Raw genomic sequence first — 24235 nt, forward strand, 5'->3', positions numbered from 1 at the left:
ATATATCCAACGTAGCTGAAGCCCTAATGAGCTGTGGATGAAGCCTCCCAGGGGAAAGTTCTCTTCCTGAGCCCGTTTATCAATCTCTAAAGCGATGATAAAGATATTACATTAACTAAATTATTGCATGTTACTTGTTAGATGCTTTTATCCAAAGCGACTTACATACTCAATACTGTGGACAATCCCCACAGGAGCAATTTGGGGTGAAGTGTCTTGCCCAGGGACACAACGACATGCTGACTGCAGTGGGGTTTGAACCTGTGCTACCCTGATCCGAACACCAACACACTAGTCCACTGCGCCACAGCCTCCCTGTAAATCAACCCAATGGAGCAATACAAAAATAACTCAGTTTTTAAACAACTGAAGATGGATATCCTTTTAAAAGAAGGCATTACAAAAATGTCTCTCTTGCTTTGTAGTCGAGTAAAGAGGAGCAGACGTGCTTGGATTGGAATAAAAAAAAAACTGCATACCATGCACATGTGGCTTTGGTCAAATCATGACCAATACTTTTTCATTTGCACATTTTAAATAGAAGGGAAATGGATGGTAATGTGAACACATTAATCAAAAACTGCAACTTCAATGTGGTAGACTTTGATCAGATCAAGTCTTACTTTTTCCACAGTTTTTTACCTTGCAGTTATAATATATAACTACACCATGAGTACCCCTGTGTGTCAGGGGTAAACACCAAGTACACATCTGAAACTTTCGGAACCAGTTTGATTTAAAATCATGAAAAGAAAAAAAGTCAGCTCGAGTGCATGTTTTTATTGAAGATAACTGACCATTGTGATGACTGAACAAATAGTTTTCACAATAATAATGTCATTTTTGAACCCATTAATAGATGTAGAATCATAAGAGTTCAAGTACATTTTTAAATATGCAAAGTATAAGCAAACACAGCACAGATTGCAAATGAATACATTGTGATTCAGCAGAAAAAACAGCAAACTGGGAGCCAGCAGCATTCACACCTGCAAGCATGCAGAGGCTAACAGTAATAAGTCATGCTCATGCTCATCAATAAGCATGACGGCTCAACCCAGAAATAACCCACACGAAGCAGCCACTGCTGAGCAAAACCATCAGGAATTAAATAGTGTTGCATTTTAAGAGCAATTACATTATTTTCTATGAGTCCTGCTGTTATTGATTGAATGTCACCCGTTGCTTTTCATGGAACCATTTTTTATTGTGTGGAATATTATCCGTTTTTTTTTAACAATAAGACTGTATTACGGCAAATTTCCTTGAATGATAGTTTTTTTATCTTGTTGAGTTTTATTACAAAAATATATTTAGAGACACTGCACCTTAGGGGTCTGCCTCTTCACACTTTCAGGTCTAGTTTTCAGGCCAGCGCTGTGTTTGAAAATACAAATGCATGACTCTCTGTAATTTGAAAAGAGGGACCATCCCTGGACTCTGCAGCTGAGAGACAGTGAACAACACAAACATGTGTAACAGCCACTGCAAATGACTTCAGCGTGCAATTTCTTCAGCCAGATATTGGTGCATGAGCCTTGCACTGAAATGTTGATCTAGATCCCATTTCTCTGTCAGAGTCCACTTTAGCAGCAGCCTGGAGACAATTAGATCAGCCCGCCTGATTCTCTCATCAGTATGCTGACACACACACACACACACACACACACACACACACACACACACACACACACACACACACACACACACACACACACACACACACACACACACACACACACACACACACACACACACACACACACACACACACACACACACACACACACACACACACACACACACACACACACACACACACACACACACACACACACACACACACACACACACACACACACACACACACACACACACCACACACACACACACACACACACACACACACACACACACACACACACACACACACACACACACACACACACACACACACACAAAAAGAAAATAAGTATAAGTACAGAGTTAACAAAACCCGAATATGTACTGTGGCTAGAGACTCAAGGAATTGACAAATAATTTAAGAATTACATGTCAAAGCAGCGATGAAGTTGATCTATTGAAAGTTAATCAATAAAAAACACATACATAAACACAAATTGAAGTTTAAGTCAGGAATAGAGAATACCACTGAGGAGCAGGTGTGGGATTGAAATCAGCAGAGTAACAGTGATAAGACAATACTAGTATCTTAGTGGAAATATTCAACAACCTAAATTAACCAATACAATACAGAAACACTTCTTCAAAGTCCGGCCTTCTCTACTCTTCCATTAAAGAAGCCAAAGTGAGAAAAGGTTCAGCTTTAGATTCTTCAATAAAAGCACCATAAAACACATTTGAGTAACCAATTTAGAGATGAGCTTACATGAGGTAAACGAAAACTCCCATTACAACCACAACACACCAGAAGAGAAACATGCGGAAAACCAGTTCAGCCAAAAAAAGGAGGGTTCAAAGGATCTTCACTTTGGAAGATCAGAACAAGAAAAAGCAGATCCTCCCAAAGAAAAAAAAACACTAGAACATAATGTAGCTGCACCATTATTGGGCACATCCACCTAGAAATAGGCCTACATTAATATATTGATGAAGAATATAAATCCCCTTGCTTGACTGCTGTGGGTAGGTTAAATACATGTCAAAGTGCAAACTACTGTCTCTTAATTCCATTAATTTAACATGAATTCAAAAGTGTAATACTGATATTAATGTAATAGGAGTCTCACATTTAATTTTCAAATCGTTGCCAAGTATTCTGAAAAAATAATGGAGATAAGGGGGAAAACAAAAAGTACCAGAAGAGAAAATGAACCACCTGCTTAACACAGAAGCAGTTTTAATGTATATTAAAAGTCACAATTCATTCAACCTGGCCAGAAAAATACCTGGATTTTTCCTCAATCGATAGATTAAAATCCATAGTCTCTGCTAGATGAGGCTACACAAGAAAACGACTTCATATTAGAAATAAAACATCTCATGTGTAGGTGATTTTTTTTAAATATGTAAACTTATAACGCAACACAAATTGTGGAAGAAAACGCAGCACGTGAATACACAGATTGAAATGAATAGGCACAGCACTGATTCAGCATGAACAGCAAACTGGGAGCCAGCTATGGCAAGCCATTTGAGTATTTATTCCATATCCTTGATATCAGACGGCAGCTGCCTACACTAGTTGGCTCTTTGATTTCACTTGTTAGATATATGGTCACACTAGTTTGGCACTCTGCTTTACTAGTTAAAGGTAGGGTAGGTAAGAATGGAGAAACCAGCTCGAGTGCGCAAGAATTTGAAAGTACGCAGCCGAAAGAAATCTGCCCCTTCCTTCACACTTCCTTACAGAGCCCCTCCTCCAACACACACGAACGCGCACATGACCAATGAGGGCACGAGATAAGTTTGTGCACGAGATGGAAGGCTGACAGGCAGATAGGCCATCCAGTTATTTTAGCCGGCCGGCTCAGATGATTGGTCGTGCTTTTTACAGTACTACGGCTTCCACAGATGACATTTTTTATGTATTTATTGTCAAAGCATTTAATGTATTCATTGCTATCGGGATGTTAAGAGCATTCCATGGAATATAACAAAAAGTGTTTCTGAAGTGAATTACCTATACCCAGAGCCGTATAATAGAAGAGTTACGACATCTCCGTTCACTCCAATGGACCAGTTTTTTTACAGCAATGGCGGATCGTGGAGCCGTCAATAGTTCCCCGGAAGTTAGCTTGCCGCTGACTTCCAGGGAACTATTGCGGCCAGCAACACAGTAGAGTTGCAGCATAATAGACCATTCGTGATGGACTTTTAAAGGTAAGAAGACGTTTAAAGATTTATATTGCGGATATTATCAGCACATCTGAGTCAAATGAACATGTGTATTAAAGGATGTTAGTGGATTATCCCTAAATCTACTGATTTAGGAAACGTTTACAGATAACAGATTAGGCTAGGATACCGGATAAAGTTAGCAACACACGTTAACCATGAACAGCCTATTAATCCGTTCTCCTAATGTTATTTCATCCAACGTTGTGGAATTAGAGAAAAAGGGCTTCTAAACGTGATTTTTTTGTGGGGTGGAGGAATATAATATTAGTTAAATATAACATTGGGGCACGTGTGATTGTAATGAGTGGAGGTGGAGAAATTACGATCTCCATTTTGGAGTAGACCTACAAGCTAGTATAATAAAGTTAACGTTACACAATAATAAGGAAGAGAGCTATTTGATATTAATTTAGAGTGCATATTTGAGACTTCCAAACAGTAAACAAAAACGTAATTTATGGGTGAGTGTTTTTAGTGTATTCTGTTGATTATTACCTGTCTGTATTATGTTGCAGCTCAGCTGATTTTGAAATGATGGCAAAGTGAGAGTGAAAACACAAGGTAAATGTAATACTACTGTTGTATACAAGTAAGCATACTAAACATGTATTCTATCACTGTATTATATAAGTAATCTTGTTAGTGTATATTAGTAACCTACTGTATGGCAGGTGGAGGGGCAGTGATGTTACAGGTGGAGGATTTACTGGACATGTATACACTCATTACATACTGTACGTAAAATACGACCAAGAATGTGAGACAACTTTATACAAATTCATATCACATCCATTACTGATGCCATTTGTCATACTTTGTTAAACTCACAAATAATAAAGTTCCATAACTTCAGTTGGAAACAAAGACCACACCTTATCTCCCCAAGGCAATTTCCCATCCAATAGATGTGCTATATAGGTGTGTATAACCAGGGGTGCACATAACTGGTACGCAGGTACGCATGCGCGGCAACAATCTGAAATGCGTAACGTCACTTGTGTCACAACGCGCCTTTGCGTACCTGATAGGTCATCAAAACAAAACACATATTTCGCCTACACATGTTTCTTGTCAATACTCAGTGGAGTAAATTATTAGACATGTCCAAAAAAAACAAAGACATTAAGCAGCCACTTTGCCATTTCGCTCCCTGCTAAAATCTTCAGACTTTCTATGACTGAGTGAACTGGGTGCTGGCCGTGCCGCGCAGGGCATAACCGACGGACCTGTGAAGCTTCACAGGAGGCAGAGGCTTAGATCACTGGACGACAGAGTTGGTCGCCGTGTGCACAGACGGAGCTGCTGTTAACGTCGGTGTGTACAACAGAATTGTACCAAAACTACGTCAACTGGCTGCGGTGGGAGACTCCCCTGTGCACATTCTGTGCCCCGCGCACACACTGGAGAACTGCGCAAAATCAGCTGATCACAACGTTCACGCTCTGTGGTCAAGCTGCTGCAGTTTTATTTACAACAAAGTGGAGTAAAACACACAGCTGCAAACTTACTCAGGCTGTTAATGGAAGAGTTTGAAATCAGACAGAGGTGGAAGAAGTGTTACTCAAGTAAAATTAGAAAAGTATTATCATCAAAATCTAGTTAAAGTAGCGACAGTAAAAGTAGTCATTTTGCAGATTGGTCCATTTCATAATAATGTATATGATATGTTTTATAATTATTGATCATTAAAGTGTTTAAAAATTAGTTTGAATGACTTTGTATACTGCAGGGTAGCTTGTGGATTTACTCCAGGTGGAACTAAAGTCTGATTTAACACTTGATTATATTTCACATCATTAATCCACATCTGTAAAGTAACTAAAGGTATTAAATAAATGTAGTGGAAGAAAAGTACATGATTTACCTCTGAACTGTAGTGGAGTAGAAGTACAAAGTAGCATAAAATAGAAATACTCAAGTAAACTACAAGTATCTTAAATTGTACCTAAGTACAGTACTTGAATAAGTGTACTTTGTTACTTCCCACCTCTGAAATCAGATATGACTTCAAGTCATGTGATCATTTCTTAGTATTTGATCCTTCAACTTGGCCTCAGGAAATGCAAGGACTACACAGTTTTGGCAACAAGTTTTGGAGAAAGCAAATTGGAGGCTTACAAAGAGACAGGGAGATGCATCTTCATCATCTTCATCATCTAGCATGCAAGAAGTGTAAATAGAGGACAGTGAAGGAGACACTGAGGAGGACAGTGAGGAAGACTGCACTTATTAACACCACGCTTCATGTGGGGTGAGTACCAAACGCTGTCTCCTGGTACTCATCTGAGTAACTCACTCAAAAAGTTATGTGCACACCTGTGTATAACCCTTTCTCCTGTCTGTTTCTCCCTCTTTCAGCACAAGAACCAGAGGGGGATTCAATAGAGCCTGAATACCTGCACTGAGACCCTCACCCTGCACCCTGAGTCTCAACTCTCAGAGTTCTTCAAGCCTTTCCCTGTTATTTGTATTAAACCAAACATTAAGCTTCCCAATGGTGTGGTCTTCGTTTTGTGAAAAAGTGCAAATGCAGTGTTTGAATATGATTACCTCACATATTTTGTTGCGGCTGTCTGTTTTGATTGTTAAATTGCTCCTGCTGACTTGAGCTAGCCATTTTTCCCTCCTCTCTGTGTCAGTGGGGAAGCCGTACATTCTGATTCTTACTCCTTTCTCTGAGCGATTGGAACATCCCCAGGCAGCACAGCAAACCATGGTGGAGACGATATGCCAGGACAACACGGAGGAAAAGGCACAGACAAACTGCATGACATGCTATTCAATGTTTATTGAATTCCATGTATTTACAATGGATGTTCCTAAAACAACACTTTTAACGTCATAATCATGTTGCTGCTAGTCCATTGATAGTCACCTGTTGGTCTCCTGTCCTTTCTGAAAGTCATAAAGAGTACATTAGTCATTTAGATTACTTATGTCCTCAAGTACCATGGGATTACTGAAACCACCATGAATTAAAAAAAATTGTAGAAATGAATCTAATCTAAATTTTGAAGCATTCCTTACCATCCCCTCCCTCTAAATATATCAATAAACATTAGGAAGTGATGCTCCTGACTACCATACCTGTTTAAGAAGATAATATTTGTTTTAAATAATTCAAAGCAATACACAACAGCAACAGGCTCTTTAACCAAGGCAACAGCCTAACATGTATATGTTAACAAGTAAACTAGCTGTTCACACTATTCCTAATATTATCCATAAATATTAGCAGATTCTATTTATTTTTTAAAACATATTGATGTAAATACATACACATATCGGTATGTTGTATAAATATTGCAAATCAAGACCTTTATTCACTACTTATTACCAAAAATCGTAGTTCTATCTCCGGTAATCATGCATTCATATGTCCCGCCACGAACTTCCGGGGAACTATTGACTCTCCCTGAACCACGTGACGATCAAGCATTTTGGACTTCCGCTGTCGTAACTCTTCTATCTATATGGCGCTGCCTATACCTACTATGGCAAGCCATTTGAGTATTTATTCCATATCCTTGATATCAGACGGCAGCTGCCTACACTAGTTGGCTCTTTGATTTCACTTGTTAGATATATGGTCACACTAGTTTGGCACTCTGCTTTACTAGTTCAATAAAACATTGTACTAGTCACTCTTTTTAAGCAACTAGTGGCACTTTTGTCCGACTAGTTAGCACATAAGCCTTACTAGTGACGCCAGCAGCAGCACTAGTAGCACCAAAGTCCCAACTTGTAAGCTTTTTGATGAACTAGTGGCCCTCTGACCGTACTAGTGACACTAAAAGTCTTACAAGTTAACTAGTGCGCTGCAAAAGCTCTGACATGTTAACTAGTTACAAAAAACAAGCAGAACTAGTTAACTAGTGGCATACATTTTTCTGCACTAGTTAACTAGTAGCACCCAGAATCACTCACTAGTTAACTAGTAAAGGCAAAAGGTTCACTAGTTGACGCCTCTTTTGACCTTACTAGTTAACTAGTGGGGCTCAAAATGTCTACATGTTAACTAGTGAACCTTTTGCCTTTACTAGTTAACTAGTGAGTGATTCTGGGTGCTACTAGTTAACTAGTGCAGACAAATGTATGCCACTAGTTAACTAGTTCTGCTTCTTTTGTGTAACTAGTTAACATGTCAGAGCTTTTGCAGCGCACTAGTTAACTTGTAAGACTTTTAGCGTCACTAGTACGGTCAGAAGGCCACTAGTTCATCAAAAAGCTGACAAGTTGGGACTTTGGTGCTACAAGTGCTGCTCCTGGCGTAACTAGTAAGGCTTATGTGCTAACTAGTCGGACAAAAGTGCCACTAGTTGCTGAAAAAGAGTGACTAGTGTAATGTTTTATTTAACTAGTAAAGCAGAGTGCCAAACTAGTTTGACCATATATCTAACAAGTGAAATCAAAGAGCCAACAAGTGTAGGCAGCTGCCGTCTGATATCAAGGATATGGAATAAATACACAAATGGCTTGCCATACTACACACACTGTCGAGCAAACAACCTGTAGCATACCGAGCTAAACATGCGATGCTAGCAGAGTAAAAGCACCAGCAGCACAGAGGCAGGTACTTAGCTGACTTACCGGCAAAACGACCCGGCCTCCGGCAGACTGCTCCCGGTCCAACTGCAAACAGGAAACCTGGGGGGCAGCTCCGTGATATTTAAGTCTTAATAAAGTTGTCCAAATCCAGAACAGGCTCTGGTTCAGTTCAGATACAGCAGCACCAGTGACAATGGTCATTAGTTTCAGGTGTGTCGTCCACCCTGCATGCAATCTTCTTCTTCTTCTTCTGTGGTTTTTAATGTTGGCATTCAAAGTTCCCTTTTCTGGAAATTGGCTTTTGAAATTGGTTTTAAAATACAGTCTCCACTAACTTAATATCGTAGTTCAAAATTATAATAACCTGCAATAATGACAATTACTAAGAGATAGATATTTGCTTAAATGTAAAATAAACAGAAGAATCCATTTGGAAAAAGAATTGACACAAAAAGAACTATAAATAAGACTCTTGTTTGAAGTGTTACAGAACGTTTTGACTTGAGAAAAGTTAACATTAAGACAACATTACATTACAATGTAATATTTTTCAGGGTAGGCTACAGGATACAAGGTTCATTATTCATCTTTCTACAGAAAAGTGTTTTATAACAAAATTATACAGTACAATGCTAGTCCCTTTATGCGACTCAACAGTCACAGTCAAACCAGGACACATTGTGCAATCTTAGACTCATCACTCAGTGCATTAAGCAATTATGTACATATATACACATCTCTTTTTCTTGTCCATATGAAGGTCAATACTGTATGTGACTTTATACGCACAGTAGTAATAGACTGCATTTTCTGGTTGTACATTTTACACACTGGCACCAATAGGTTTATATTGTTGTTTTTTGTATCTTAACAATACATCTAAAAAAGCCATGCTAATAACACCCTTGACTGAGAGGGACTTGAATATTTTATTAACACAATAAAAAGAAGCTGCTTAGGTTAATTCTCCCCATTTTAATTTTATTGTGTTGCAGAGCTCAGCAATAACGTTTAAGTGTAATCTTGTCAAAGCTTATAAGAATTATGCCTAAAATGAGACCCAAGTTGTTACAAATTCCATTATGAAATCAGGTTCAAGTTGACAAGCTGATAGTAGTCCACATAATATGTTTTATTACTATCAAAGATGAATAAATAAAACCCAGAAGTGGAGGATATTTCAAGGTTTGTGGGTTTTAATATTCCCCTACTGTATGTGTGCAGGGAGTGAATGCAAACAGTGTTTGTTTTGCTTGTGCACACATGCACACACACACACCTGCCCGTCTAGGGACATCACAGGGCCAGAGGAAGCGGGTTTGATTGACAGTTGGTTGGGATCAGGTGCTGCTGAAGGTGTTTGAGGGCAAACGGAGCCTCAGAGAGACATTTAGAGTGACGTCCTCACAGCGAGACGGAGAGCGACACAGATGTGACAGATAAACTCCAAAATGACCTGCTGTCACACACACACGCACACGCACACACACACACACAATCGAACACACAGAGATAAATGATGGTATTTTTGATAAAAATCCATTAATTATTCAAAAGGTGTCTTTCCCTTGCTCTCTGTGTAAGACAGAACAACACGCAAACATTAATGCAAAATCTGAACTGGGCTCAGACAGCAGCTATACAAAGTGTGTTTGATTGAAAAAAATAAAATAAGGGTTTAACATTTCATGGAATTTAAAAGAAGGCTTTGAGTGTCCCTTCAATATGATCCTCTGGGCTTCTTGTCTGGAACAAACCAGAAGAAAACAACAATAATGTTGATTTTGGATCATTTCATCTCTTATAGTTGAAACACACCAGTTCAGTCTACGAGGCCTAAAACATCACTTAATATGATGTGATGAATATCACAAAATCTGAGTCATCAATACAATTTATTGTTTTACTGTTTATTATGTCTTGCTCACCACTATCATCGATCATGTATCCAGAAGAAGTGGAGAGCCATTTTTAAGGGAGAAGCTCCTATAACTTGACTGTTCACTACCCAGATGGTAAAAAAGTATCAACATTCCGTTGACATATTGTACAATTTCAAAGAAGAACTAAAATATAAACTCAACTATAAATCAAAATGTCAATACACTTACTTAGTAGGCATCAAAAAAGAGCTTTATTGTGTGAAGTTACATGTGTAATAACAGGCTATTTCTCTGCACCAAAGATACCAAAAATCTAATAAATCTATTAGTATTATCCTGAAAAAGATTTTACCTTTGTTTTAGTATTAGAAAAAAAAAACTGCCCTGTTTGTGTTTTAGGATAAAAAGTAGTTTTAAAATGGTAAACAAAGAGCACAATCAATTAAACTCCAATGAACATGAACAATTAGTTTTGCATGCGCTTTAATCCATTTTAATTACTGCTGCTAAATTGCTCTTTAAAATGAGCCTGTCTGTAATTGGAATTTGATTACTGCTTTATTAGCTTTGCTGCAAGTTCTTCTTGTTGTTCCAAAAAAGTTCAGATCTTAAACATCCAATTTGTGGTCTAAACATAAAAAAAGGGCGGACCCTTTACAAAAAATACACAATAAAGTGATTAGTGTTTTTAATTGAATGTATTGTCACAGTTGACCACCAGGAGGCTCTGCAGCCTCCACCTGCATTATACAAACATCGACTGATGATGAAACTTCCCTCTCATGGTGGGGAAAATGCAATTGGAGGGAAGGCATTTCTTACAATTGGAGGAAGGTCACTACAGACACACACAAAAAAACAATACTCACATAGTACACATGCTGCCTGTGTGGTTGTCAAAGCAACCAATCAGACCAAAGGGATGACAGAAGAGTGAAACTGAAATGTGTGCTGTGTCTAAACCATAATCGTCTGAATGATTAACTGACTGAAATTAGTTTATTAGTGAATTGTATTTAGATTTTATTGTCACCATTTCTAGCTACAAGTTGTTTGTGTCCGGATTGAAATTAATGTAATTGGGAAAAGTGGTTCCTAATTTGAACCAATTATAGGACAATTAGAAGAAAGTCACACATCACAGAGAGAAAGATTGAGAGTGTGTGTGTGTGTGTGTGTGTGTGTGTGTGTGTGTGTGTGTGTGTGTGTGTGTGTGTGTGTGTGTGTGTGTGTGTGTGTTAGATTACTACTTTCCATTGTGTCTATATTGTGTCTTTGTGTAACACACACGCACACACACACACACACACACACACACACACACACACACACACACACACACACACACACACACACACACACACACACACACACACACACACACACACACACGATCTTCAACAATACAGGACATATTAATTACATTATATTCAACATAATATGATCGCAATGAAATATGTATTTGTTGACCTCTGTAAAAGGAAATGTACAATAACAGATTAAATACCTGGACTTCTGAAATCCTTGAGATACACCGCTGCATTATGGGTAAACAATTGAAAGGCCAGCACAGTAATGACATCACGCTTTTCTATATACGGCTATTTGTGATAAGCAGATTGATTGGATAGCTTACAGGAGCAGTGATATAAATGATATAAATGTTAAGTGTCAATCTATATAAGTGGTTATTTGCTTTAACTTATCACTATGAAGTGCATGGTAATTACAAAATGTAATGGCTCATGAATAATGACACTATCAGCATTTACATTGGCTCCTTATTAGCAATTATGTCTGCCTACGGTTCCCCATCTTCTGTGAAAATAAAGGCTCAATTAGGGGCACAAAGGAAGAGGATGGCGCTCTAGTTGCGTCTATACTAATGAAGGTAATACAATAAAAACATGGAGGCTCCGTAGTTAAACCACAACGGCAAACTCTTTATTGCTCCCGCATTCTCAACCACAACATGCAGCTTTAATTCGTACCTTTCATAACAAGAGCCCTAGTTATATACTCTCCATCACTGCCTACCTAGAGAGCATTTAGCTCTCAACACAATAGCTTACAGTAACTATTCCCAGGTTGCTGAACAACCGGAGTAACGATCACTTTGGAAACTCAAAAGGGCCTCCTCGTTCACGGAGAATGCAAGATATGCGAAGACAATGAGTGATACAAAAATGTCTTTCTACTAAGCTCGATCAGTATGTAACAAAGGCTGCCAATTCGTTCATATCCGTTGTTTTGTTCTGCTATTATCACAGCACTTATATTGGGGTTTATAGTTCAAATTGTGATGTGGATGTATCTTGGTTTACCCAGGCAGCTAGCATTAGCCATGTTGCTAACAATATATATAAACAAGTAAATAGTTTGATCTGTCTGTTCATATGAAAAATAACAGACAGAAAACAGGTTTTAACATCACAGTTGGGCAGGTTGTTGGGGAACAAATGCAATGTGTCCTATGGTGTTGGTAGCTTTTAGGAATAGAAAAGCGATACAGAAGTGGCACCAACAACAAGACCGACTGCTTGAAAATGCTAGTCGACAAAAAAGCAGTTTGGATATATTGGGAAAAATCAACAGCTGAAAGATGTATCTGTATGTTATGGAGATGTTAAAGCCTTGTTCTGTGGGACTCCCTCTTATCACTGTAAGTAACGTCAGCAGCAGGGTTCAGGGCCTGGCACCACCTGGAGCAGCTCGGCACAGTGTGGCACAGAGCGGGCCGATGGAGCACGCTTTGGCTCTGACCCTCGGCACCAGCTTGGGCAGATGGTCTGCGGCGTGACGAGGGGGAGCCGGTGACGCAGACATCGCCCAACAGCTGAAACAACCCACCACATACAGGTGGTGAGGCGATCCACTCCCCCACACTTACAGACCGGCATGGTGTTTGTTACATAACCGAGGTTGAGGGGCTTCACTGTCTAATCAGTCCAGGGGACCTTCAATTCATAGCAGTAGTCATGGAAACACACATTGGGACATGCACCCATGCAGACACATGTAACTACACATGGACATAATGAGATACACAAAAAACACACACACACTCTTTGTGGATGATATCTGAAGCTGTCAGAAGGGTCCGAGTGCCTCCCAATGGCCTGCTGTTGCACTGTAAACGATTTATTATATCATTCAAAATCTCTGAAATACAGGCAGAAGGGAATACAATTACAACATTGTAAATAAAAAATGTGTATAATTGTAAATGGTGTTCAAAATTAAACTGTAATTTCTCCATAGTTCAAATATTTTTGATATTGCAAGGCAGATTTACTGTTTTCCAGATTCTGAATGATTTTGAATTAACCATCCTACACCATGGCTGGCTGAGATGCCAATCAAGATACCCATTTAACGTGTATAGTTTGCCTAAAAAAGACCAATATGAATACTCACTGACCTGACCTGAAACGAAGATAAGAAATGATTTAATGTACTTGGAATGCCAAGCAGAACCACATGTCATGACCATTAGCTGCTGTTTTGAAAGGGTATGGGTGACATCATTTAATATTCTTCTAGTGTCTTCAAATCCCATTGTTCTGATATTCAAACTCTTATTCTTCTCTCTAAATAAGTTGTTTGGGACTATTTTCAGTGGCGGATCCACATTCAGATCTCAAATCTAAATACAATTAAGTGTGTGTTTGTGTCTATCATGAAGGGACTTATCAACAAAATAACTCATTGTTGCTTTTGGTTTTTTATTGGATTTCTTGACTAGCTGACTGACTAGAGCCACCCCCTAGTGGCCATTAAAAGAACAGCAGGTAATGGCACTTCCCGCATTAGCTTCTATCGTGTGGTGGTTGCGAGAAAACATTTTAACATTTTCAAAACACATAGCAAGACACCAGAAACCTCTGTCAGTGAGTAAGGATAAGCCTTTATTGGTGTTTGGAGGGGGAAAAGCCATCATCCCTGTGGACAGCACACAATATGGGTGAGGAGTCAGGGTAGTGTTGCACTCATGGGACTTGTAGTTCATAACAGTCAGTCACAACATGGAGAGGATAGCTGGTAATCCACAAAATTGAAGGAGAAATAACAAGGCTGAGTACATTATTATTATCGTTATTATTATTGATGTTACTATTATTGATGTTACTATTACCCGCAATGCTGTGTTTCATCGTACATCAGCCAACTGTCATTGCCACCACGTGAAAAGTAGGCCTCAAAGGACCACCGAAAAAAGTTGCAACACGCTCAACAACACAGTTACATAGAAAAATAGCACTGTCAAAAAGTTTCCAAAATGTCTGTGAGGAAATCCAAAAATCCCGGATATCAAAAAGAAAAACCACATGGCTTTCTTCTTCCATCAACGGATGGAAGTGTAAGAAGCTCTGAGACTTTTCTTCAAGGGATTATATTCAAATGTTTGTTTCTGTGGATCAGGGTGAAACATATTTCCAGAAAGAAAATACCAAAGAAAAGAAAATATATATATATATATATATATATATATATTTATATCAAGGATAGAACTACAGCTCCCATAATACAATACAACTGGGATTCAGTTAAGTCTCTGTTGAAGGTGTCAACAGCAAACAGGCTCATGGGAAATCAAGTAAAAGTTGTTCTTGGAAATCAAAAAGAGATTTAGGTGAGAAGCAAATCACAGCTTCCCCTGAATAAAACAATCAAGAAATCATAATACTTGCAACTATGGCTGTATATCAGTCAGATAACAGGAAATGTATTTTTCAAGTACCAATTAGTCGCCAACTCTAAGCAAAGACACACAAGCTTTAAATTGACCATTCACTAAACCTCTCCCCCAAAAAGTGACTGTCCAATCATAGCTAGCTGAGCGATTGTAACTTGGTTTTGGAGTTCTAAGCATGTTAAAGAAGTATTGCATTGCGCTAAAGTAAAAGAGATACTCTTAAATGGACATTTAAGACCATTTTGCAAATGTCGTACAACTCAGTCAGAAATATTAAAAACGTGCGACTGATTTTGCACCGGCTTAATGTTAGCTAGGTAGCTACAACTTACAACTTAACCCGTTATGAAAAGAAAACTAGCTTTGTTATCTCTAAAAAAGAAATCAATAACTTCCAACATCAAAATAGTGGCTGGGCTTCCTTCAATGAGATACTGCTCCTAACACTAGGATGGGTCAAATGCAGAGAAACCATTTTGTTACTTAGTACCTGTACTGTGTAATGACAATAAAAAAAAATAAAAAGTGATTGTAGAGATGTTAGCTAGCTAGCTAAAGCTAATGTTGTCATGGTGAAAAGTGTTTGCGAAGCTTTAGAATTGAACACATAGCAACAGTGACTTAAGGGGGTGGGGCTTGATGAACGGTCAGTTGGTCTTCGGGGAAAGTTTTCTATCCAACAGCGCGTTAACAATAAATTGGGGTACAACAGAATAATAACAATAAAACCCAACAGCTTGGAAATGCTTTCCAAAAACAAAAATCCAACATCATATTTGTTTTTCCTCCCCAAAACAAAACCAATCAAACCACAAACTCTCTGATCCAAGACTTGTTTTGTGTTTTTTTTTAATATGTGTATTTAATACCTCAGACAAAAACACCTGAGAAAAACTGACAAAATGATTCCATAGGGATTTTCTGTAATATATTCAATTATGTATATTACAACTATCACATAATTCAAGCATATATCATATACATATATATATTTATATCTAGTGAGAGAATAGTTTAATATTCAATAGTACAGTTGTATGGTACAGTAGCAGTAGGGTGCATGTCTTGTTTCTCATTGGGTAAAGTCTGAAGGAGAGGTATAGACAAGTGTTTGTGTGTAAATCTATATACGATTTATCGATACAATATGAAACAAAAGCAAGAAAACTGTTTAACTAAAATGAAGGAATAAAAGACAAAGAAAGGGTATAGGCAGTTCAGTACTGTGTTTGAAACAGTGGATGTGTGTGTGTGTGTGTGTGTGTGTATGTGTGTGTGTGTGTGTGTGTGTGTGTGTGTGTGTGTGTGTGTGTGTGTGTGTGTGTGTGTGTGTGTGTGTGTGTGTGTGTGTGTGTGTGTGTGTGTCAGGTGAAGGATCAGATCAGATCAGCACCATAGAAGTCCATTACAACATCAACAACAACAACAAGGGTTCAAACCTGGGTAGGGACTGTGTGTGTCCGGGTGTTTGTTGTGTGTCTGCATGCTGAATGTCTCAGTCACTGTTCAATCTGGGCAAATCAACCCTAAACCAGTTAGTTTTTCATTTTTGCACATCCTGGACAAATCAAGGAGTAAACAGAGAGAGAAAGACTGTTGTGTTATTGATATCTGTCACTCTGAGTGTGTGTATGTGCGCGAGCAAGACACCAAACTAAATGCAAACCTGCCAGCGAAATTCTCCACCTTTATTTAGTTTCAAACATCTGCTCACATCCAGCTGTTCTGATGGCTAATTACTTCCTGTTTTCCTGTCTCTTTTTCTCCTTATCCTTCAAAAATAAAAGCCCCTGCGATCATTTAAAAAATCAGACACGGAATCAAATAGAAGATAACAAATAAAGTGTTTTAACGAGCCCACAAAGGAAACAAACAAACACAAAAATCTCTTAAAACTGTACAATTTTTGTTTCACCGTCTTCCCCCTGCCATCGCCCAAACTGCCCCCGCCGAGAACAATCGTTACTAAGATACCCCGCCTCTTCTCGCAGCAAGTGAAATACCTGATTCAACCGTGATACATTCTCTGTTACTCCCACGCCTAACCAGCTCAGTGAAATCAAAAATAGATTATCTGTTGTTTGCGATAAACAGCTGGGAGGAAAAGTGTTTTGTGTGGCCCCGTGACTGTCCAGCTAAGCCCCTCCATATATAAAATATACAAAAGATTATCTCCAAAATCCTCCTCCTGACTATCTTTGCTAATAGAAAAATATACAATAATCCTATGTCAAAATCTCTTTGCGGTTATGGACGAAATCCCTGCACCTCCTCCTCTTTGCTGGACTAGTCTTGCCTTCCTGCCCACTTCAAAAATATACATGTTCTTTTGTCCTATTTATAGAAAAAAATGACACATCTGACCTCTCCTGGCTTGTATCCGTGCCTTGAGCTTATAACGTGAGATTTCACTGGCATAATGTGAATTCAACACCCTGTTTGAACTGGCCGGAGTAGCAGCCGGGACGCACTACCTGCAAAAATGCCGTGCGACACCGGGCGTAAGCACAGCACCGAGGGTGACGTAAGCTGCCGAGGTGACACGCGGTGATACAGTACGTAGAGTGGAATTCAGCGAAGCATCACGTTTAAAAAAAAAGGAGTCAAACTGGAAAAGATGGCGTCGCTGTGCTTTCCCGTTCGTGACATCCTGAAGCACAGCGTGCACACACTTTTCGTGTTTGCGCCCGGTGTCGCACAGCGCTTACTGCAGATCTACGTCGGCCGCCCCCCCTCGCCACTTCAACTAAAGTGCTGCTGTTGTTGGGTTTGCCTTGTACCCTTTTCTCATTTCATCCTCCCCTCCCGCCCCTATCTCCTTCGACGTCTTCTTTCTCTTCCTCCGCCGCCGCCTCACAAGTCTCCGTGTCGATTCTCGTACTTGTTGATGATGTTCCTGCAGCGGCCCAGCTCTTTCCTCATGTCGGCCACCTCCTGACGAAGTGCACCGTTTTCCCGCTCTAGGAAGGCGGCGCGCACCGAGATCTGGTTCTCCTTCAGCCGCCGGGCGTCCCTCGAGCGTTTTGCCGCCTCATTGTTCTTGACGCGCCGGCACCAGTACCTGTCGTCCTGGCATCGGCGGCGGTGTGGTATGTTGTGGTGTGTGGGGAAGAAGGTGGGGGGAGGAGAGAAAAAAGAAGAAGAAAACACAGGATGAGTTATGAGGGTCAGATATAAGAGGAGATGAAAGGACGACAGGAAAGGAAGAAGGCAGAGGAAGGGAGACAACAGTTGAATAGTTGCTACAACAGGACACAACAAACATGAAAATATCACAAATGCGGAGAGCCACTTCGGAAAAGATCACTGTGGCCTTGGAAAATAGTTAGTCACACAAAATAAATTGAAATGTTGCCATTTTAGCTATTTCTTCCATATAATAGCTGCAGTAAGCAGCAACACATGGGGTGCCATGTATGACAAGTACAATTAAAAGGTGATTTAAGGAAACATATACAAATCGAGAAAATACCCTTAGACTCCAGAGGGTTAACTTGATATTAGCAGCCCCATTCGCTAACAAGGATGCTAACATTCTTCACAAATGACAAATGCAGCAATGTGTGACACAGCTAAGACTTTGGTTCTGAGCAAGTTTAGGATTTTGGCATATTTTGACTGCTTAACATCACAATCAGCATTAAGGTGTTTTTTTTTACTACACTTGACAGTTAGATGTTTTACCCTATTCACTTGGGGTGTCCGTTCATAAACAGCTAACTGTATTAGCCACAAACAGAAACTGTGCATCAGCACTATTTTGACATACAATAGTATGTTATAATAACATAATAAATATCAGGAAAGATAATGGATAAGCGTATAATACTGCTGTTAAGGATTTGGGCGTTTTCTGTTTTGCATAAACACTAGAATTTACTGAACCTACTGTGAATTTGGTTTAGTATCGCTTTAGGTGGCCATGGTATGAGAGCAATAATACACTGCAGGGTATACTTATCTACAAAATGAATGGGCCTTATCTGTTTCTTTCCTGTATTGGAACTGCTCCTTATATTTGATAAGTTAAAGTATGTATTTGCTATCACATGAAAAACAGACACTTAAAAGCTAACAAATAGACCCATTACGACACAGGAAGCAATCAGAAGGTCTGCAATACCGACAAATAAGTATGTGAGACTGAAAATAATAAAGATAATAGGAAAAGTAGTGTAAAAAAATGCAGCTGTGCAGTCCTAAGTCAGGGCTAAACTGAACAAATAAAGTCTGCAGCGTTGCTTTATGGGGCATGAAAGCAATCTTTTGACCGGTGAGGGTCTCATGAAAGGAAGATTGGAAATCACAGTGATTGTTGTGTTGTGATTGTTGGACTAGAGCAGGGGTGTCAAACTCAAATACACAGTGGGCCAAAAAAAAAAAATGGGTACTAGTCGAGGGCCGGACTGGTTCAATGTTTATTGCAAAACGTATTGAAATGAACTTATTGCACATATTAAACCTGGAACTAACAAAGCTTAAATGATTGCCTATAAAATCAACATTAAACATGAAATAATCAGTTGCATTCATTTCTTATGGCTCCATCTGCAGCTTTTCCGGAGTCATTTCTTATGAGTACATTTTTCCACAGACCAACAACAGCTTCAAAAAAACTATTTCCCTCAAAGAAAAAAACAAACATGCCCTGTTGTCCAAAGAATGAAAGTGCAGAAGGAAACATCCATTTAAACTCAGTTTGCTGCTCTGTGATGCTAGTTCAAGCCAGATACTTGGCATCTCATCTTGGGTGCAAGTTCATCAATGTTTGGGCTCAGGCTCTGAGCTGAGGAAACCCTCAGGATTGAGTGAAGGTGTGCGTGCAATATACGGGCGGGCCAGATCTAATAGTAATTAGAAATTATCCTGCGGGCCGAAATGAAATCTACCACGGGCCGGATTTGGCCCCTGGGCCTTGAGTTTGACATATGTGGACTAGAGTAAAATAGGAGTCCAAATTGAAAGTTGAGATGTCTATCTGAACGATTTATACCAGTGGAACAGTGCAGGCCCAAACTGTAAGTGTTTCCTCTGAGAGGAACTGACAGAGTTGATATCATCCCACCATTAAACTCTGCAAAATCATTACACGTTTGCTAATTTTTTTTAAAGGTTCTGGGATTACCAGCTTCGAAAATATGAGATACGTTTTTTAATGAGTTCATTAAAAAAACTCCTCAATGTTATGAAGATGAAATATCTTTCATCTTTCGGTCGTAGCCATTGTTCGTCCGGCTGAGGGTTTGTATTAAACAAAGAGCTGAATCTAATATATAATTTATGAGGAGCTGCAGAGCAATCCCAGCTTCATCTTTAAGGCTGGTCAGACATAATTTTTCCCGGACATCCTGCATACAAATGATTTATTAATCCTTCTGCGACTGAACACGAGGTGAACGCCTTCATCTGTTCATAAATTAGAAAAGCCTCCGGAGCTGCAGCTGCTCTGCACTGAGCTATGAGAGCAGGAGCCATCGATCAGAGCTCCGCTTATTGTGCAATGAACGCAAGAAAGAATATTTGTGTGAGTCTCGTCAGGAGCCATCAATATTAGAAGGCATCATGCTCCAGCAGCGTTTTCTACATCAATATAAGAGCTGTGGTCTTCATCGTGATGAAGTTCAGGGTTTTTATCTAAACAGGATACTGTAGAAAACCGGACCTCTTTTCATTGGGGAAAGTTTTGGGGTTTTATTTTAAATTCCATTCTTTAATTTGATTTGATTAAAATGTTTCAGTGAAGATTTTGAATGAACATATGTCAGTTTATCAGTGACTTATGTTGTTTAAAAAAGAAATATAAATACATTTCTGTCTAGAAGTGAATCCTATTAAAAATGTTAACCTTGAGCAAGAAGAATCTTAAAAAATTTAACTTTATTTTACTTATTTATTAATTTAGAAAATACCCAATATAAGAAGATATATTTGGTTAAAATATTATTTTTTGACCTTGGGTTTGGAAAATAAGATTTTAACGACAAAAATGATTTGATGATAAGAATGCTTTTGTAGCTTTGAGACACAAGTTGTGAAACTTAAAAATGTGGTATTTGGTAAATTGAATAAACTTGGTTTGAAACTTATAACCTATTTTCCTAAATGATTCAAATCGTTGAGAACTAAAAAGCCTTAAATCTGGTCATTGGCCATCAAAAATATGTGTCTTTCATAACCCAGCAAAACCATAACAGAGTTGTTTGTATGCTTGAATTCTGGGTAAAAACACATTGAAACTAGTCAGAAAGGCATCTGTTGGAAAGCAAAGAATTGTGGGAAATGAAGTACCTTCTGTTCATTGGGGACAAGCATCTTTCGGGCCTTCTTGATCATCGGCTGAGGCTTTAGCTCCTCGTCAGAGAAGCGGTGCCGCCGAGGGTCAAACGCCTCCTGTCCCGGCACACTGGACAACGCCAAGTCTGCTGGGTCGGGGTCAAAGTTCACCATGACGTCGTTGCTGCCGTTGGCGGCCGCCGGGGGTCCGGAGGGTCCCGGTGGACAGGTAGTGGATGTGGGGGACGCGTCCTGAGGCGCCGCCCGACCATCTGGTGGGGAGAAGGAGACGGAGGATGAGTTAGATTGGTAAACAGTTACCGTGAAGCTCCACCCACAGCCTTCAGGTGGTGTGACATACACCTTTACAACACTTTTTCCAAAATAAATCTCTTCTGTATAAAATTAAATTTAAAAAAACTTTTTTTATTGTGTCATAATAACTTTAATTTTGAAATGTTCCTATTTTGGCCACAGTGTCTTTTTTACATTTGGCCACCAGGAGAGGCCAAAGTCAAACATTTTCCAAAGCCTTTTATAGCCACAGAGATCTTTTCCACAGAGCCAGATGTGGATGCTAAGATGTAAGACACAACTGCAAAGCTGCTGTTGATTGCCAAAATGCAGAAGGTCAGTGGAAGGTCAGAGGTCAAGCTCAACTACAGACAAAGGAAGTGTAGCTCAAGAGCATTAAAGTTTGGTTTGAATTGAAAGCTACCTCCTTTGTCTGCTGATCAAAAGGCTAATAACCCTAGCCCTGAACAATCTTTGATTTTAAATGGCAAATAAAACACAATAAAAGAGAGAGAAGAGAGCGATGGTGAATTCCAGTAAAGTTTAATCTGCTCTACAGTCCATTCAGATGCACAAAACAGAATATGTAAGACTGGCTTCATTACTCATTTAGATGTGCAGTCATTATCATCTACTTTCATCTGCAGATTAGAGCCCATCTGCTCTCTGAGGACGGTCACATGCCAGAGAGCGGTGGCTGAGCTAAAGGCTAACACGTAAAGATGATAACAAGACCGTCCTCAATGGAAGTTTGATCAAATTAACCTAAACTCTGGAGATTAAGATGACTCAGAATGTGGAGCAAGCTAGGATCAAATATTGTTATGGAGGGCTGAGTACAAGGACTACTGCTGTAAAGTAGCAGCCTGTAAAGTATAACACTTTCAATCAAATTTCTAATTTCTATTTACGTTTGCTGCTTTGTTCAAATATTTATTTTCCAAAAGCAACTCACAAAAAACATAAAATACCTTATTTAATTAATTTCAAGTTATGGCAATGCACTATATGAAACTAATTATATACCTGCAGACCTCACCTATCTAAATTCAAAAAATTTACTTTTCATTCAATGTGGAAAGCACCAGCCTGCCTAAACACCAAGCCAATATACATGTTTTCTGACAATATTACATATTTTAGATCTGAATTCTATCCTTTATATTAGCTTTTTTAATGCTTTTTTTAGTGGACTCAAATTATTTTTTACTGCACAATATTCTTTTAGCTGTTTTATGTTTGAAATGCTCTATGGTGACGTTCTATTTCTGCTTAGATGACATTTTATTGGCACCATCTTACTTTTAAGTAAGGCACATTGTAACACATTGGCTATGTGCAGAAGTGCTTTACAAACACAGCAGTGATGTCTTTGTTATTATTTACATAACTATCAATATAAGCAGTGGCTTTCCTGTCTTTTAATTCCATGAAAAGGATCAGATTTAGATATTTTCTACAATGGCGAATACAAAAAAGTTACCAAACACGCAACTATTTCAGATTTGGTCCAAAATCAGTCACAGGTCAAAGCCTGTCGTATGAGGGTTTGAGGCGACTGGCAGCAGAGGGACATGTGCTGAACGCTCTGTCTCTCTCCCTCATGCTTCATCCAGAGAGCAGAGAGCCAAGAATGAGGCCCACAGAGATGAGTTGACCATAAAGAGGATTATAGACAGCGGACAATATGTTCACATTTAATTCAAAATGGGGGAGGAGGATGGAATGCCAGTATGTTTGCTTTCCCTACTCTAATTTCACAATGGTTTTGTGCATATTTAAATACAAGTGGACGATGTAACTTTTCATATTCTCAGTTAAATGTCCTCAAAATAACAGCATCTTCAATGTTTTCCACAGCAGTCGCAGTGACAGTGATTCACCACCAGGTGGCGGTGTGGAGCCAGAGACTCTGAGCAGGGCAGCGAGTTCACATCATGCTGGATTTACAACAAGCAAGAGCAGATTTAGTTTAACCCCTTGTGGTGATTCGTGTGGGAAAAATCTGCTCCTATCACCAAGCACAATCGCAGAATGATCATAGCTGAACCACAATAGGCAAATAAAAGAGAATCTGATCATAAATCAGATCTCTTGTGCTTGTTTGAGATTCAATAATCCTCCGTTTATGGACAACAGATTATGTTGGTTGGTTTGCTCGTGTGGCAGTCGATTTTTTTTCTCCCCAATTCGATTCCAGCAGGCTTTTGTGGCGTGACATTTCACATGTGTGTAGATGTCATGGAGTGAAACACGTTTAACAATACCGGGAATTGTTGGATGTTTTGGTTTCAGTTCAAGTTATTCGAGGATTCTAGTAAATGTTGCGTCAGAGTGTAAAACTCCTCATTAGTTCATTTACCCTGCAGCCATTCTGCTCCAGCACTGTTTTCTTTTCTGAATGTATCTCTATAGAACCAAGAAGAGTGAGTCTATTTTCAGCCATATCTCTTCACCAGCTGCTTAAGAATATGTTTTCCATTGCTGATACCTGGAGAAAAACATGATTTTTCCAAACATCTATTCTTCAGAAAACAAGCGTCAGTTGAGCAATCATCTAGCACCATTCAGAACTGTATTTTGGCAGCATTTGTAAAATGCCCTTTATTTTTTATTTTTTTAAGCTCCAGGCACCCAGCCACAGATTATAAATAACTGCAGAGCTGGTGACCAATATCGA

The 24235-nt window shown here is 39.2% G+C and overlaps 1 protein-coding gene and 1 long non-coding RNA gene across 3 annotated transcripts in view; both read right to left on the reverse strand.

Annotated features, from left to right (window-relative positions):
* Positions 1–765: 765 nt before the first annotated feature.
* Positions 766–8602, reverse strand: LOC117478307. 2 transcript variants are annotated; one of them, XR_004555407.1, is made up of 3 exons: positions 8452–8602; positions 6737–6756; positions 766–1621 (listed from the first exon to the last, which is right to left on the reverse strand). It is a non-coding gene; the product is annotated as an uncharacterized LOC117478307 (long non-coding RNA). The 2 variants fall into 2 exon arrangements; XR_004555406.1 differs by having other exon boundaries at positions 766–1641.
* A 5575-nt stretch (positions 8603–14177) lies between these two features.
* Positions 14178–24235, reverse strand: part of dbpa (D site albumin promoter binding protein a) — a 33211-nt gene continuing 23153 nt past the window's right edge. Inside the window, exons 4-5 of the mRNA XM_034125222.1 lie at positions 21277–21533; positions 14178–18057 (exon numbers count right to left, since the gene is read on the reverse strand). Of these exons, the coding sequence (XP_033981113.1) occupies positions 17842–18057; positions 21277–21533 (473 nt within the window). The 3' untranslated portion in view covers positions 14178–17841. The remainder of the gene's footprint in view (positions 18058–21276; positions 21534–24235) is intronic.

Source organism: Trematomus bernacchii, unplaced genomic scaffold (assembly GCF_902827165.1).
Source record: "Trematomus bernacchii unplaced genomic scaffold, fTreBer1.1, whole genome shotgun sequence".
Classification (NCBI taxonomy): domain Eukaryota; kingdom Metazoa; phylum Chordata; class Actinopteri; order Perciformes; family Nototheniidae; genus Trematomus; species Trematomus bernacchii.